General features: G+C 25.4%; 2 protein-coding genes across 4 annotated transcripts; both read right to left on the bottom strand.

The window, feature by feature from the left end:
• Positions 1–1,010: 1,010 nt before the first annotated feature.
• LOC114128163 (estradiol 17-beta-dehydrogenase 8) lies at positions 1,011–3,206 on the bottom strand. Of its 2 annotated transcripts, none has more exons than XM_027992607.2 (6): positions 3,039–3,206; positions 2,852–2,968; positions 2,612–2,802; positions 2,315–2,493; positions 2,113–2,240; positions 1,011–1,282 (listed from the first exon to the last, which is right to left on the bottom strand). In XM_027992607.2, the coding sequence occupies exons 1-6, from the start codon at positions 3,067–3,069 to the stop codon at positions 1,197–1,199; spliced, it is 732 nt and encodes a 243-aa protein (XP_027848408.1). In that variant the 5' UTR covers positions 3,070–3,206; the 3' UTR covers positions 1,011–1,196. The 2 variants fall into 2 exon arrangements, with proteins under 2 accessions (XP_027848408.1, XP_050053439.1); XM_050197482.1 differs by lacking the exon at positions 1,011–1,282 and adding an exon at positions 1,675–1,697.
• A 572-nt stretch (positions 3,207–3,778) lies between these two features.
• Positions 3,779–11,557, bottom strand: LOC114128164 (lymphoid-specific helicase-like). Of its 2 annotated transcripts, XM_027992608.2 has the most exons (18): positions 11,391–11,557; positions 11,192–11,282; positions 10,852–10,973; positions 10,572–10,658; positions 10,165–10,247; positions 9,883–10,010; positions 9,640–9,730; positions 9,362–9,463; positions 8,654–8,836; positions 8,372–8,592; positions 8,080–8,302; positions 7,503–7,664; positions 6,696–6,799; positions 6,099–6,306; positions 5,418–5,654; positions 5,102–5,261; positions 4,338–4,442; positions 3,779–4,268 (listed from the first exon to the last, which is right to left on the bottom strand). In XM_027992608.2, the coding sequence occupies exons 3-18, from the start codon at positions 10,895–10,897 to the stop codon at positions 4,153–4,155; spliced, it is 2,256 nt and encodes a 751-aa protein (XP_027848409.2). In that variant the 5' UTR covers positions 10,898–10,973; positions 11,192–11,282; positions 11,391–11,557; the 3' UTR covers positions 3,779–4,152. The 2 variants fall into 2 exon arrangements, with proteins under 2 accessions (XP_027848409.2, XP_027848410.2); XM_027992609.2 differs by having other exon boundaries at positions 11,192–11,553.
• Positions 11,558–16,117: the final 4,560 nt, after the last annotated feature.

The raw sequence follows: 16,117 nt of genomic DNA on the forward strand, positions 1-16,117 counted from the left end.
CAAACCGATAAGTTATAATAATATATAGATTGGTGCCTGACAGAAATTTCACAATGTTGACAATATTATTAATTATTAATATTTCACTTTCATAACTCATAATTATAGTTATATTTGATGATAATCAAAACATTAAAATTAACTAGTGATAATTTTTGGTACTATGATCTTTGAAATATAATATAAATATTATTTACAGATGATATAATTTGTCAAGTGTTGGATAATACCTATTCTAAATATTGAATTAGTCTTAAAATGATATTAACACAATTCTTGTATTCTTTCTTGAGACCATACTCAATATAGAAAATGTAGTTATTATTTTTGATACATGTTAATGTAATATTACAATTTTAAGATTCAAAAATATTGATTTTAATTTTAAGTATAAAAAAAAAACCATAATAAAAACACAAAATAAATGTTTTTTAACTTTAAGTTTGATCACACATCAACCAACCTAACCCACATGTGTTATCTCCATCTTAAATACATAAAATAACAAATTGTTGTTAGGTGGAATCAATTTTATGCTGTTAGCTTTAATATTAGAGTCAATTTATCTATTATTAAACTCTAAGGTAATAATATTTTATTATTATCTAGGTTATCTAGGGCATATCATAGGTTTTTATTGATTAAATTTTAAAGTGAGTTACAAGCATTTTAAAGTTTTAATATTTTACATACATATAACCGTTATTTATAAATAATAGTATTTATAATATTAATGGTTTAACTCATTTAAAAATTAAAATAACAATGAAAGCCTATGAGATGCTTAATAATACAAGGACGGTTCTGCGGTTTTGCTAAAAAACAATTACTATTTAAATACTACTTAAATTTAATAGCTGTACAAGACATTAAAAAGAAAAAAAAAGTTCTTGTTTATTTAAAATGAATAGATTAAAAAATAGAAATAATAAGAATTGTTATAACCTACAGGTAAAAAGTAAAAATCATAATCAAAAGTTATAACTTATACTTAATAAATGCAAAAAAAATAACTTTTATTTTTATTTTTATTTAAAAATTTAATGAAAAATATAGACCACCTATATCTCTCAAATTTAACCAATAACCATATAACTATTAAATACATAACAAATATCATATATATAAAAATAATATTTTACCAAAATATTGTCTTATTTATAAGCTACAAGCTTATAGAATTCATAATTTTATTATTAAAAACCACCACTAACTGGAATTGATGTACCAGTAATGTATGAACTTTTTTCCGACGCCAAAAATGTTACTACTTCAGCTATTTCTGTAAAATTAAAATTAAAAGATATCAATATTAACAAATTGTAAATACACAGAATATTAAAAATATGTAAAAATTTCTTTTATGAATTTTATATTGAATGTTATTAAGATCACTTAAGTTTAATAATTTTGGATGATGTGTGAATGAAGAATTTTGTCAATATTTGAACTTCAGACGCTAATAAAACAAATTGTGCCTATATGTTCTTATAATTTTTGAATCACTATAAGACTAACTCATGAGGAACTTTGTGGGAAATTTTCAAGTGTTGACTTTATAATGCACCAAGGATACTCAATTTGCCACCGGAAACCATCACTGAAGTTTAAAATTGAAGCATTATTTCGACAGGTTATGGTGTACACAGACACAAATATGATTGTAGAATAAATACATTCATCACTCCATTAAGAATCTAAAATGATATATACTTTGAAGACTAAATTAACTTGTATAATATTATTGTATAAATATGATATGATATATATAAGCCATTTTATTATTATTTGGTACTTAAATTCAAATAAAAAATAATAATTGTTATTATAATAATTATATGACAATTTCAGCTAATAAAAATTAAGTGAAATTTATCATACAATGAGTTATTTTTATAAAATACCTTATTTTATTCAATAGTCATTTGATAACTCATTGGTTTTATAGATTGGTAATAGGTATTGAGATGGAGGGATCCAATAATATTGTTGTTAAGAATATTCATTAGTAAAAATGTATTAACTTGATTTGTATATAAATCAATTGTTTCAAGTGTTATAAATTGATAATAAATATAAATATATTATATCTATTGTATCAAAAATAATTACCTTCAGCCTCGGCAAATCTGTTCATGGGAATGGCAGTTTTAAAAATTTCTTTTATGTTCTCAGGTATCATATCAGTCATAGGCGAGACTGTAAATCCTGGCAACACAGTGTTACATCTGATGTTGTGTCTAATATTATAACAATACAATTTTAATCAAACTATACAATTTTGAATCAATAGAAACATTAAAATTTAACAAACCGTGCCATTTCTAATGCTACTGTTTTACTGAAGAGTTCAACAGCAGCCTTGCTAGCCGAGTAATTACACTGTCCTTTATTACCACGTTGTGCGACTATACTTCCAATATTCACAATTGAACCAGATAAATTTTTCTCCACAAGCGCTTTACAAATGGTTTGGGTGACAAGAAAAGTTCCCTTTCAATATAATGGTACAATTTTAATATTAACATAGGAAGGTTAGATAAACATATTATTAAATATTGTAATCAGATTTTAATGTTTATTTAATTATACCACTAAACTCTTCTATTACCTTAACATTCACATTAAATACGCTCTCAAAATCTTGCAAAGACATTTTCAACATGAAATTGTCTCTAGTGATTCCTGCAGCATTGACCACTACAGTCGGTGGCGCAGAATAATCCTTAAACACTTGTTTAAATACGCTTGAGACGGATTCGACATCGGACACATCCAGTTGATAACTTTTGTGACCTTCGCCTAAAATTTAATTTGCTAAATTTTATCGCATTTAAATTTTGGACTTTACCTGTGAGCTCTTCAACAGTGGTCTGTACATTTTTTATGTTTAAGTCAGTCGCCACCACTGTAGCACCTTCTCGAGCCATCACCCGACAAATCGCTCGACCAATACCTCCTCCGGCTCCTGCAATAATATGTGTACAAATTTTGAAAATCAATTGTACTTGGTTTTATACATTTGAATTCGCACTTACCGGTTACAAAAGCTAGTTTTCCTGGTAACATATCAAAAAAGTATAAACGTACAAAATTCAAAACAAAATTTAATTAATAAAGAAAATGTCAAAGTTAATCCTGAATTAATGAAACTGAAGTCATTCTCAGTGATGAGTGAATGTCGAATGAGCGAAATCGTCGAACTCTGTACTTCTGATAACACCAGAACTGATAAGAGTAACCGACGAGTGATTAAATTTTAAGAGGACGTTTACGCGGGATGAATACAGTAAAGTTCGGGCACGTGATGAGGAATGTAAATGATACACAATTAAATTTAAAAATTATTTTAACTTAAAATAATATTAATTTTTAAATATATTATACGTCTATATTTTTGATCGATCTACAGTTAATACAGACCCAGTTTTAAAAATATATTAAATATTTAAATTATAAAATAAGTGAGGCAGGAATGATATTTTGATAAAATGTAAGTAGATATTTGCTAGCGAGCAGTTTTTTTTTTTTTTACTCATTCAGGATTGTCAAAACGTTTGCTTCGTCTATTGAAAATAGAAATGATGCCACTGACGAAGTAGTTTTACAGTTAAAACACCTACAATACAGTTTAAAAAGAACTATATCGTTTTTAATTTTTATTAATGTACACATAATGCAGAGTATATTTTAAAATTTATTATTTAATGATTTTTAAACATTTTTGGTTTTTCTTAAACGGAAAGATATAAAATACACATGTAACAGTATTCTGGTCGTTTAAAAATCAGAAATTGTTTATTATAATATTCACATAAAAATACACATACACAATACTCATAAGTAAAAAAAACATATTAGGTATAATATTATTGTTTATAACTTTTATGGCTTCTTCGTACAAAAATAAACTATGAGAAACTGAGTTCATAATATATATTTTTTAAACATTTAAATATAATTATTGATCATTAAATGATTAATGTACTCATAAAAGTGTATATAAATATAATATAACTAATATGTATCAATTGTATATAAAAACTAATTTAAATATAAAAAATATGTTTTATCAATGTACAAATAACATATTAAAGGTGCGGTTAACTTTCATTGATCCTAATAAAAAAAGACTAATAGACAAAAAAATATTTAGGAATTTGTTAATACTTTAAAGTGCTCAGCAGACTGAGAAGCATGTGTCGTTGGTGCTGAATTGTACATATCAGATCGATCTAAAATGGCATCCAATTCTTCATCAGACAATACTATAGAAACAAAATAATATTAACAAAAAAATTAGACAACTTAACACATAAAACTTATACTATACTTACTAAATCCATTTGGTTGTATTTTTTTAGTGTAATCGGATGAATTCAATAAACTCGTAAGTTCTTCAATGCTTGACATGTTAAGTGATGTAGTTCTACTAAATGAACCTACAGTTTTCAAATTATTATATAACTACATAAGTATACAATAAAGTTTTTCATTCAGCCATAAAATATATTTAAGGCTGGTGTCACACTTGCGGAATAATATCGACATGTAGCAATTTTATTTTTTTTCGTGCAGAAATTTCACTGTAATGTGTCCAGTAGTATTTAAATTTTAAATATATGAATTTCGATATAGCAAAAATTCTGCCGCGGAACGTCCGCTGTGAATATTCCGCAAGTGTGACACAAGCCTTATTAAGAATATTTTATTAAATAGAAATAACAATCAATTAAAACGAGTTTCTATTATAAAAATTTAATATTTAATTTAAAATCATTTTTCTATTTTATAAAGCATTATAAATTTAAATTAATAATGAATACGAATTTAGAGAATATTGAAAATTACTACTTTTTTAAAATTAAAATTAAAGCTAATTAAAAATGGATTGAAACCAGAAAAATTTATTTATTTTATGTATATACTTTTTAATTTTTAATTATTTTAAATATAATATTATTAAATATTAATAATAGTTCTAAGAAAAAATAGTATTATTTATAGTCAAATTTGACTTGCCAAATTGTTATTTTAACATTAAATAATATAAATGTTAGAAACATATAAAAATTAAACAAATAATGCAATATTATTTTACCACTGCCAATGATCATTTTTTCTAGTTTTCTTTTTGCTGTCGCAAAATTCAATATTCTTTCATCAATAGTGTTCTTAGAACAAAAACGATAAACAACAACAGGTTTAGTTTGGCCCATTCTATGACATCTATCTTGAGCTTGTAAGTCAACTTGTGGGTTCTGAAACATAGTTATTTATAAAATTATAAATTAACTTAAATTTTTTCTTCTATGATGTTTAAACACTAGTTAAATTCTATGTCTAATACTTATAAAATAGGACATCGCCCCTTGTTACTTTTTTATAAATATTTATTTTTTTCAAATCAACCATACCCAGTCGCTGTCAAATAAAATAACAGTATCCGCTGACGTTAAATTTAAACCAAGTCCACCTGCACGTGTTGATATCATCATCAAAAAACAATCTGGATTACTGTTAAATGTTGTCATTGCATCAACTCTTTGTTGAATTTTCATAGTTCCATCTAATCTAGTAAATGAATATTTACGAAACATCAAAAATTCTTCAATTATATCCATTAATTGTGTCATTGTAGAAAATAGCAACACCTAAAAATGTCAATATAATATACTGTTAATAATAAATAATAAATATACACAGTTTTTTTATCTAAACAATTAATATTAAATCCCTGATTATAATATAGCCATATTATTATTTTAAAATACACTTTCTCTCGTATCTTTTAGATGGAAGACCAGATTTTTTAATACAATGATAACTAAATAGCTTTTTACAAAACATTAATAATATTGCACTTTGAAATTGTTACAATGTGTAATACCTTAATTTAAATAATCTAATTAAATGATTAAAATTAGTAGAAAGGCTTTTAGTTCTACCTATATTTTATATTGTATATGTTAAAGACTTAAAGACATTTTATTTTACTGATGTGCCATCCTAATTGTATAAATGAACATTAAATATCTATTATTGACTATTAATAAAACATTTAACATTATTAGGTATCCTTTTATTATATACAATACCTTGTGACCAAGCATTTTCAATTTTGATAACATAGCATCAAGCAACTGAATTTTACCACTAACTTTAACAATGTCCTCATTAACCAATAATTTGTTTTCGCCAGGAATTAAAGGCATTTGAATGAGATATGGATGATTTACTATTTTCTTCAATTGCATGAATGTGTTTTGCATGTAAACTGAAATAGCAATACTTTTATCTTTCGACCTAAAATAAATATAATTAATTAGTTATCTTGCTTTAATACATAATAATATGTAGTTGCTAGACATCAGTATTTAACTTAATATTACAACTAAGTTGTCTTTACAGTTAACACAAACATTACAAAAATAATATTGTAGGACTTTAAACAATAACTATTAAATCATCAAGAACGGGTCAGACAAAAAAAGTTAAGCTAATATATTTCATAACTTCAATTACAAAGAATATAATATATCATGTGTTTTATTCAGATTAGAGCAGTAATATATAACTTAAAAATTTGAATAAATTACAATATAGTAATAGGGACAAAATACTGATTTTTATTTAAAAATAAGTTACTACTAAAAATTAAGTTCTTGACAAAATTTAAAATATTTTACACTTACTCTTTTTCAGGCACGTTTACTTTAATAGCATTAAGATCAGTGTACTTAACTATGCTTTCCACACATCTTCTCTTACTATTTACTTCTAGAATAAGATCAGAATCCTAAAATTTAATGAAATATTCATATAATAATTATTATTAAAAATAGTACTATTAATATTAGTTAAATTTAAAAATAAATAATTATTGTTTTCATTATCATTCTAGAGTAATAGAGTAAAGTAAAAGTTATATAAATCTGATTTAAAAAAAATAGCCAAAAATAAGTAGGTACATTATTAACTTAACTTTCATAAACCTATATTGAAGCATAATACTGAGAAAATAATAAGTAATAATGAAAACGTCAGTGTTGAAAAAGAAAGCTTTATAGAACAAAAACTTATTTTAAAACCTCATCTCCCAATGTACAAAATAACATGATAATTAATAATTATTTTTGTTATTATTTAATGCTTACTATCATTAAAAATATTTAATGTGAGCTTAAAAACTTTGTAAATAGAAACATAATGGATTACAAATATATTAAAAAGGGACAAACATACTTAAAAAAAATTAAATTTTCTGTTTGTTCCTCATATTTGTTTTTAAAGAAATTTCAAATTATGATTCAATGATTTATTTCTTAAAAAGAAACCTTTTCCATTTATTTGTTTACTTTGGAACTTAGTTGGCCCAAACAACGAAATATATACATAAACTTTGCACCTCAATTACCAAAATTATTTTGGAAAAATAAATAAATCTTAATTATAGTTTTTATTAAAGTATCTTTTATCTCAACAATACAAAATAAAAATACCTTTTCTTTATTCAGTAATATTTCCATTTGTTTGTCCAATGTAGCTTGATATAATTTTTTTTGTGTTTCTGTGAGTGGAGCATAAATAACAATTTCCTTTTTTGGTGGGAGATTTAGATCAGTTTCTTTTTTTTCCCGTCTCAAAATAAATGGTTTTAATATCTATAATAAAATGTAATGGTTAATTTTTCATATTATTTTTATTGGAGAATTGGTACTAATCCATTTTAGTTATTAATTTAAGCTTATCCATAAAGTATTCCCCAGTTATAATTGTATTTTTACTATGTATCATACAAAAAAAGTAGTTACATTGTTAAACTCTAGACTAATTATTTAATGTTTAAAAAATACAAATAAATTATTAGACTTAAAACCTTTAGAATAAACAAATTGAAATGATAAAAATACTAAATAGCTAGTAAAAATGGAAAATGGCTAAATTAATAATTTTAATTCATTGTATTTTATTCATAAAAAAAAAAAAATATTTTAAATTTACAAAAGAATTTAATGTTTTTCATTTCTACACTTTTAATAATTATCTTTGTTCACCATTAAATATGAATTTGATTACCTTTAGAATGATGTCTAATAACTCATCCTTTTTGGCCATATTAGCAATTTGGTCATTAGAATCAAAAAACTTATCAATTACAAACCAAGAGTTAAAATCTTCTAGTTGATCAAAAATTTTGGGCATCAACCAATTCAACAACGACCATAATTCTGACATATCATTTTGAATAGGTGTACCTGTAAGTATGAGCTTATTGGTGCAATTAAATTCACGCAAGCACCTAAACATATTAATTATATTATTTGATGTGTATTTTTTTTAATTAACCATCACAATATAATTGACTCACTTAGATATGTGGGCATTGGCATTCTTCACTTTTTGTCCTTCATCAATCGTAATATATTTCCAATTAGTTTTTTTCAAAAATGTTATATCTCGACGCACAACATCATAAGTAGTAATTATAACTGGTTGACAATTTAAGTTATTAACTTTTCGAGTATTATTAAACTTTGGTCGTAATGCAATGCGCTCACTTTCCGTACCATGATATAAAACAGTTGGAAGCTAAAACAATGATAAATAAGTATAAATATCTTTCTTTAAAATAATGAATTTGGTTATTTACCTTGGGTGCAAATTTTGAGAATTCTGACAGCCAGTTGGGAATTGTAGACAGTGGTGCAATGACAAGAAAAGGTCCAGTTATTCCCATTTCCAAAAGAAAACAATAGAAAGCTATAGTTTGTATAGTTTTACCAAGTCCCATTTCATCAGCTAAAATGCCATTTAAACCATTTTCATACAAAGTCTAAAAAAAATGGTTTTATAGACACAAATTTTCTTATATACATTGTTGTAAAATTAAATAAATTGTAAAAAGAGGATGGCTAACATATATGAATCTTATTAACATATACCATACTTAAATATATGTTTCAATTTAGTGTATTAAGCTTAAATATTATAGTGAAATGACCTATTATCAAACTTGATTGTAAAAACTGAATCTATGTTCTATTATTAGTTTTTCTGTAATTATTAAGCTAATTGTAAGAATTTTAAATAGTAATATTTTACATATTCATAACTTGCTTTAAAATTAAAATATTGCAGAAAACCGATGAGAGAACACAATTCTCTCAATTTGAAACTTACTAATAGGTTATTTTACTCAAATATTTAAGCTCATAAAATTGGAATTGTTTAACGTATATTTTGGTATGGTAAGGTTATGTTATTAAAATGGAGATAACAAATTCAAATCCTATCTACAAAAAGTAATTTTAATAAACAAGCTGAATAATTAATATGTATTATAAATTTAAATGCATACTCTAATCCATAGGAGGCCTTCAATTTGGTGGTTTTTAAGAATCCCGTGAAATAATTTTGGTTGTTGAAATAAGTTTAAATAATACTCTTCTTCAACTACATTCTAAACATTAATACTGACTATTAAATACAAAATTAAGTTTAACAAATTTATAGATCAGATAAAAATAATATTATAACAATAATTTTAACAGAAAAAAATTTTCTTTGAAGACAGCTATAAATAATTAATCATATATATAAATACATATTCAAAAATAAACAATATATATTATTTACTTCAATTGATTGACTATTTGTGATCTTAGACAATTTATCCTTAGACTTTGAAACATTTTCTTTCATTTTCTTAGCTTTACCTAGCTCTTTTCTAAAAAAAAAAAAAACATAATGTAATTATTTGAAACATCATACTTGGTAAATATTTGTAAAAATAGTACTTAAATTTTATTAACATTCCAGTTGTTAAAAATTTATTAAATAATAAATTATAATTAATTTAACTTAACTTTTAACACTTACTTAATAATTTGAAGTTTACATTTTTTCAATCTGGATTCAAAAAGATTAGATAATTTAATACTATTTTTTAGTAGTGTGAGTAAATTTTGAAATCTTTCTTTTCTTTCTTTTTCATTTAAATCGTCAATCTAACAAAAAATTAATAAATTAATTTAATAAAATCCAAGTTTTAATCAAAATGAATAACAATAAATATTAAAATATGCACATATGCAAAAAATCATATTTCATTTCCATTCTAATCATTTAGAGGGAGAAATTAAGATAAAATTATTCAAGTACCAAAGCGTCTTCGTCTTTTTTCGCATGATCTTCATTTAAGCGCTGTTCTTCTAATAACAATTCTTTTGGAAAAAAACCAATGTCTAAAACAGTATTACAAATGTAACATTTTATGAATAAAACTAAATATTACATTTTTTCATTATAAACTATTAAAATATAAAAATAACAAAGTAAATTTATATTAAATATCAACAAAATAATATAGTGTTGTACAAAATTGTAATAGAATAAAATAAAATTACTGTTGTTATTCTTAAATGTATAGTAAATTTGAAAATGCAAACATTATGTTAGTTTGAAAAGTATTAGGGTAAATTTAATAAAAATACTTATTAATTAATAATTAAGAATCAGACACTTAAAAAATATTTTTACAGTTTTTATTTAATTTAGAAAATTCTTACTTGATATATCAATTTCTTCATTGATATTATTATGATTTTCATGTGCACTTATATCATATTTTGTTTTATATAACTCATCTTCTTTAACTAAATAATAACAATCACAATAATTTTTTTAATAAATTAAAATTGTAATAAAATATAATAGGTAGGGACTTAGATTGTAGATTCTATGGTAGTTGTACATTTTATTGTTATTTACAAAAATGGAAAATTGTTTTTCATAACAAAATATTTATAATAATAAAAATTCTCTATTTTTAAATTTCTTCTATCTTACCATCATCTACACTATCTTGATCATTTAGTTTTAATTGTTCACTCATTTTTCTTTCTTGGTTTATGTCATTTGCTATTATTATATTATTGGCTTAATTTCAATTACCACATTTTCTGTATGAACTGTAACAAATTATAAGTAAAAATAGTGATTAAATAAGTAGGTAATGAGATGAACAGAATTAAGAAACGATGGAATAGGAGATATTAAATACCCAAAATCCATTCGTGTTCCACTTTATTAAGACTTCTTATACTATTTGAGACAATTAAAAAAAAACAAAACAAAACAAAACAAAAATCTAACATTTAATAATAACTTATATTTTGTAAATACTTACATTATTGGTTTACATGAATAAAAATTTCAAATTTCGAAAAAATATTTTTTGCGACCGGACAATTTCGGGGGTTGATTAGAAATCGATGAAGCTAAATTTCAAAAGAAGATACTTTTAGAACAAATCATTGTTCCAAATCAAAATGATTTAATAACAAATAAAGAGCGACGGAACACGGAAATAAATGACAATGGCTTACCAGAGTACCAAAATAACTGGCTACTGAAAAACGATTAAGCAACTCTAACTCAGAACAATAATTGGATGTTCGGATTTCGAATACATGTGAATTGTGTATCGTTGATATCGCGTTAACGAAATAACTAAAACAACGAAAACAGTGACAAAATCAACAAACAAGAGTTGGTTATCTCGAATTTGGAGGGAAAATGATGCGGCTTGTCATGCATGTAACCATGGAATAGTGACCGCCCACATTATATTGTACCATTACCGTTGTACCAAAATGGCACAATCATAATGGCAAAAAATGCAATTTATTTAAATTAAGATGCAGTGGAAATTTTATGAAGTAAATGTAAAATAACTTTTTAAAATAACCACAATTTAAGATAGTATTAAGAACCTACTATCTTAAATCGTGCACCAGAGTGCCCTTTCTATCTATTTACTTTTCTATTAGCAGTAGTAACCACTAACCAGTAACCTATTCATATTCCTATATTATTACATTAAGTACAATATAATGGCCAAAATAATTAAAATCAAACTAGATCATTTTTTGTTTTTGGATTTATGATAGTCTACTAATCCACAAACTTCTCATAAGATCGTCATCATACTTCTTTTTAATAGTTCTATTAACGTTTTGATGTTTTGTACACGATTAAGAACACAAAGATACGCAATTATATTGTACTCTATAATTGTTGGTGTTTTTTTAATTTATCGATGACGAAGATAGAAGAATTTATGAAAAGCAACTAGTTTTTGTTAATAAGGTACCAAATATTAATTATATAATATCATATTATTATACATTTATACTCTTATTTAAAATATCAATGTTTGTTATGTTTTGTTATTGCCTATCAGGGACGTATTTATGGGGTAGCTTAGGGGGCTACAGCCTCCTTCCCCCGAATTTTCAGATTAGTTATAACTTGTTTCGTTATTGTTAATATGATATTTATTTTGTGTACCTATTCTATTTCATTATTAATTTTGTAAATACTTCCCTGTTGCCTATCCCAAACACCGACAAATTTGAATTTTTCATTACGCTTTACTACGATAGATTCGCTGCTCTAGCATAAAAAAAATAAAGAATTTATTATTTTCAATGACGATATCGACGCAAAGCACACACTCCAAATCAGGGGCAATAAAACACTACTAATAATACATTAAAACACATTTTATCAGTACTTACATTTTATTAAAGGGGCGTCTTTATTTACTCGGGACTACGAAACAATTTCAAGGATATTATCGGCCCAGGTAGTTTTTAATTCATTTTCAATTTATTTCAAAGTCTAAATAGATACCCTTGAAAACTAAAAGAAAATTATTCTTTTTATAAAATATATCGAACACACGTATCTTATTGTCGTACCTATATTGTATTGAGATATTGTGTATTCGATTGACTTTAGAAACAGTTTATATTAGAATGACAGTAGATAATTTTAAATTTGTATGCAAGTATATATGTAGTGTTGATAATGCAAATAAGCTAAGACACCAATTTTCAACTTTTTTTATTATTTAACTATAATATGAATTATAATCCGTGGTAACTAAACTGCAATTATACCGAATTTCTCTATAATATAATAGTAGAATCAACAATGTTTAGTTATACCCATAAGTTTTGAATACATAATATTGAATTCCAACAAAAGGTAGATTGATCGGAGAATTAATTTGAAAACTGACGTGACTTAAAGTGTTTGTACTTAAAATATAATCATGTTTAAGGTAGTTATTGGTTACGTTTATGTATTCATGTTGTAGGTACTTGTCAGTTATCTGAGACCAGAGTGCACCTACTGACAGTAACATTTATAAGAACACAATATTAGGTTTTATATTAATTGTGTGTATCAGTTGTGTACGTTGCAAAGAAGCAGCGTTTGCTGACAATGCCTATCACAATTAAAAACTTACCAAAATAATATAAAACGTATACGAGTCAATACTTTATAGAATCGATATGTCCTTAAGTATCTATTGGTGTATGAACTTTTAAGTATAATAAATAAAAGTGGCTATAAGCTTATAAAGAAACTAATAAAATTAAAAATGATCAAAACTAAAACATATTTGAATATTATGCATTTCACAAAATCAATTCTTTAATATTTTTAACTCGAACTCTAAACTCTAGAAAATTACTTAGTTCAATGACGTGTTATAATAAATTGTTCATAATATAAAAAAAAAGAGAAATCTTCGGATGTTTTATAGTTCAACCATAAATAGACGGATTATACTCAATCTCGTGATAATGACTATTTTGAGTTTTCTTGATTAAGAAATTATTATTACTTAACCAAAGAATAAAGATATTTAATATAAATTAGTGTGTAGGTCTTTCACTACGCGTACCTATATACACCTTATATACATATTATACTCCGAATTCCGTGGTATAAATTATTATATTTAGTTTTTTTAATTCAGTTTCATGATATTCAGTTTTAGATACATTGAGATATTATTATGAAAAATTTACCTTACATTTAATTAGAAGTATAGGTAATAACACTATTATATTTTTTTCGTTTTTTTTTTTTTTATATGTTTATGATATCATCATTATATTATGTATTGTCTGTTTAGCTAAGAAAATATTTTTGTTTTATCCTTCAATATCTGTACAATATAATAATAATAGAAATAAATTATCTACTTTCAACTTTAAATATTCAATGTAGGCTTTATACATACGTTTATAAAAATATTTAAAAACAAATTATTATATGCTTTTTAATTGTCTTTTAAACTGTTTATTGTATTATGTTTAAAGCGTTTTTTAATTATTTGTGATAATAAATATTTTGTTTTGAAAGTATAGAACCTACAAAACTTTTTAAATTTTAAATTTGAACCATGAAAACCTTTCATGATCATATATTTTTTTCATACTCTACAAATGACAACATACCTATTATCTTCATTGAATTTTTTTGATTCACGTCTGCAGTACTCAAATGCAGCTACAAAAGGTACGTATTTTATATTTTAAACTCACGAATAGTAGGGAATAAATCAAAACAAAAGCGATTACAAATTACAATAATTGAATAATACCTAGTTGTGAGGTTTTGGAATAATAATAAATTCGATTGTATTTTATGAATACGAAAGATGTTAAAACGAGAAACGTGTCTGCACGATCCCACGAGTTGAAATCGAATTTGCTAACAATATTATTGTACCATTCAACGCCAATAGGCAATAACTTGTAATTTTAAACCGTTTTGTGGTTAACTGCGTTAAGCACCGACATAAACACAACACACTCATAAAAGTATAGAAAACAATCTTTTTTTTAAGTCATGACGTCACTTTTCTCGTATATAAATTGTATAAATGTATAATACGTATATAAGATATAACTATTGAAGTTTTCGAAGAACAGTATAATCGGTCTGTACGTTGTCGTCTATCGCCCTATGAACTCAAATAAGTATGCACTATGCACATCAATATCATAATATGATGTGCCATAGCACAGGTATTATTTGAAAGTCGATATAATTATGCGATTTATGATGTACGAGATAATAATATATAGATTATAGATACCTATACCTAACTATTTAAGCGTCTGCGCCTTGATAACTATGTAATTAATATCCGAGTGTCGTGTATGTTTTCGTTTTTGTTCGAAAAAAGAGCAGGAAAAAAACGTCAAGAGCGCAAAAACGAACTAACACGAAAAAATATTCCGGATATAAAACTTGTCGGCGGACGAAGGGAACCCCGGTGAAGGGGAGCGTTAAAAAGTGTAAAAATATTCAAACGAGCGAACGCGCGCACGAAACTGGTCCATGGCCAAAGAGGCTGTGTGCCATTTCACCGTGGACTTATCGGGTGCTGAATTTACTGCCGCTGTTGAACATACATACTCAGAAAATGTACACACGTATATTATACATATTTATACTACACAACAACCGGTCTCCTCCGTTGCAGCAGCGGTAATACTCTCGCAGTCGTGAACTCTCCGCCGCCGTATCGTGTAAGTACCTGGCTATACCTGATCATACACTTACCACAGTTATCATATGTACAATATATAATACACGCCTCGGGGCGCTAACGGACCGTCACGACGTTCACAGGCACACCGATATCGCCTCGAGGGTGAGGAGGGGGGCGGCGAGGGTGACACCTCTCGGTATGATGGTGGGAGGTGGCACTCCCCTGCAGCAGCGTAAACAAACGTATATTATAATAATCCGTCCGTTCGGTTTGTGCGGTAGTAGGTATAGGTACTTATATTATATTTCATTATTATAATACGTGAATGGCAAATACCTGAAATACTCTGCAAAATACATATATATATATATATATATATATATATAATGCGTAATTATATGATACGTATATTAATCAGATACACATACTATACAGAGTGATTTATCAAGCATGATCACCAGCATTTTATCCTTATTCAAAAATGTATTTATTTAAATTGTATATACCTATATACTTAAATACTGCATATTTTCAAATTCTTGAGATTTGTTGTAGGTAGTTAACACTTAAAGAATGTTACGTGGTGATACAAACTTTTGCTTTTTAAATCAGAACCCACTCATTTTTTAATTTAAAGTATGCAAATTACTAAATATTTTAATCAATTAAGAGTTTTAACGAGTATAGTTATTAAAATGCTCACACTATAAGGATAATAGTCATTAACAATGGTTTCACAAAAATATAAAATTG

Source organism: Aphis gossypii, chromosome 1 (assembly GCF_020184175.1).
Source record: "Aphis gossypii isolate Hap1 chromosome 1, ASM2018417v2, whole genome shotgun sequence".
Classification (NCBI taxonomy): domain Eukaryota; kingdom Metazoa; phylum Arthropoda; class Insecta; order Hemiptera; family Aphididae; genus Aphis; species Aphis gossypii.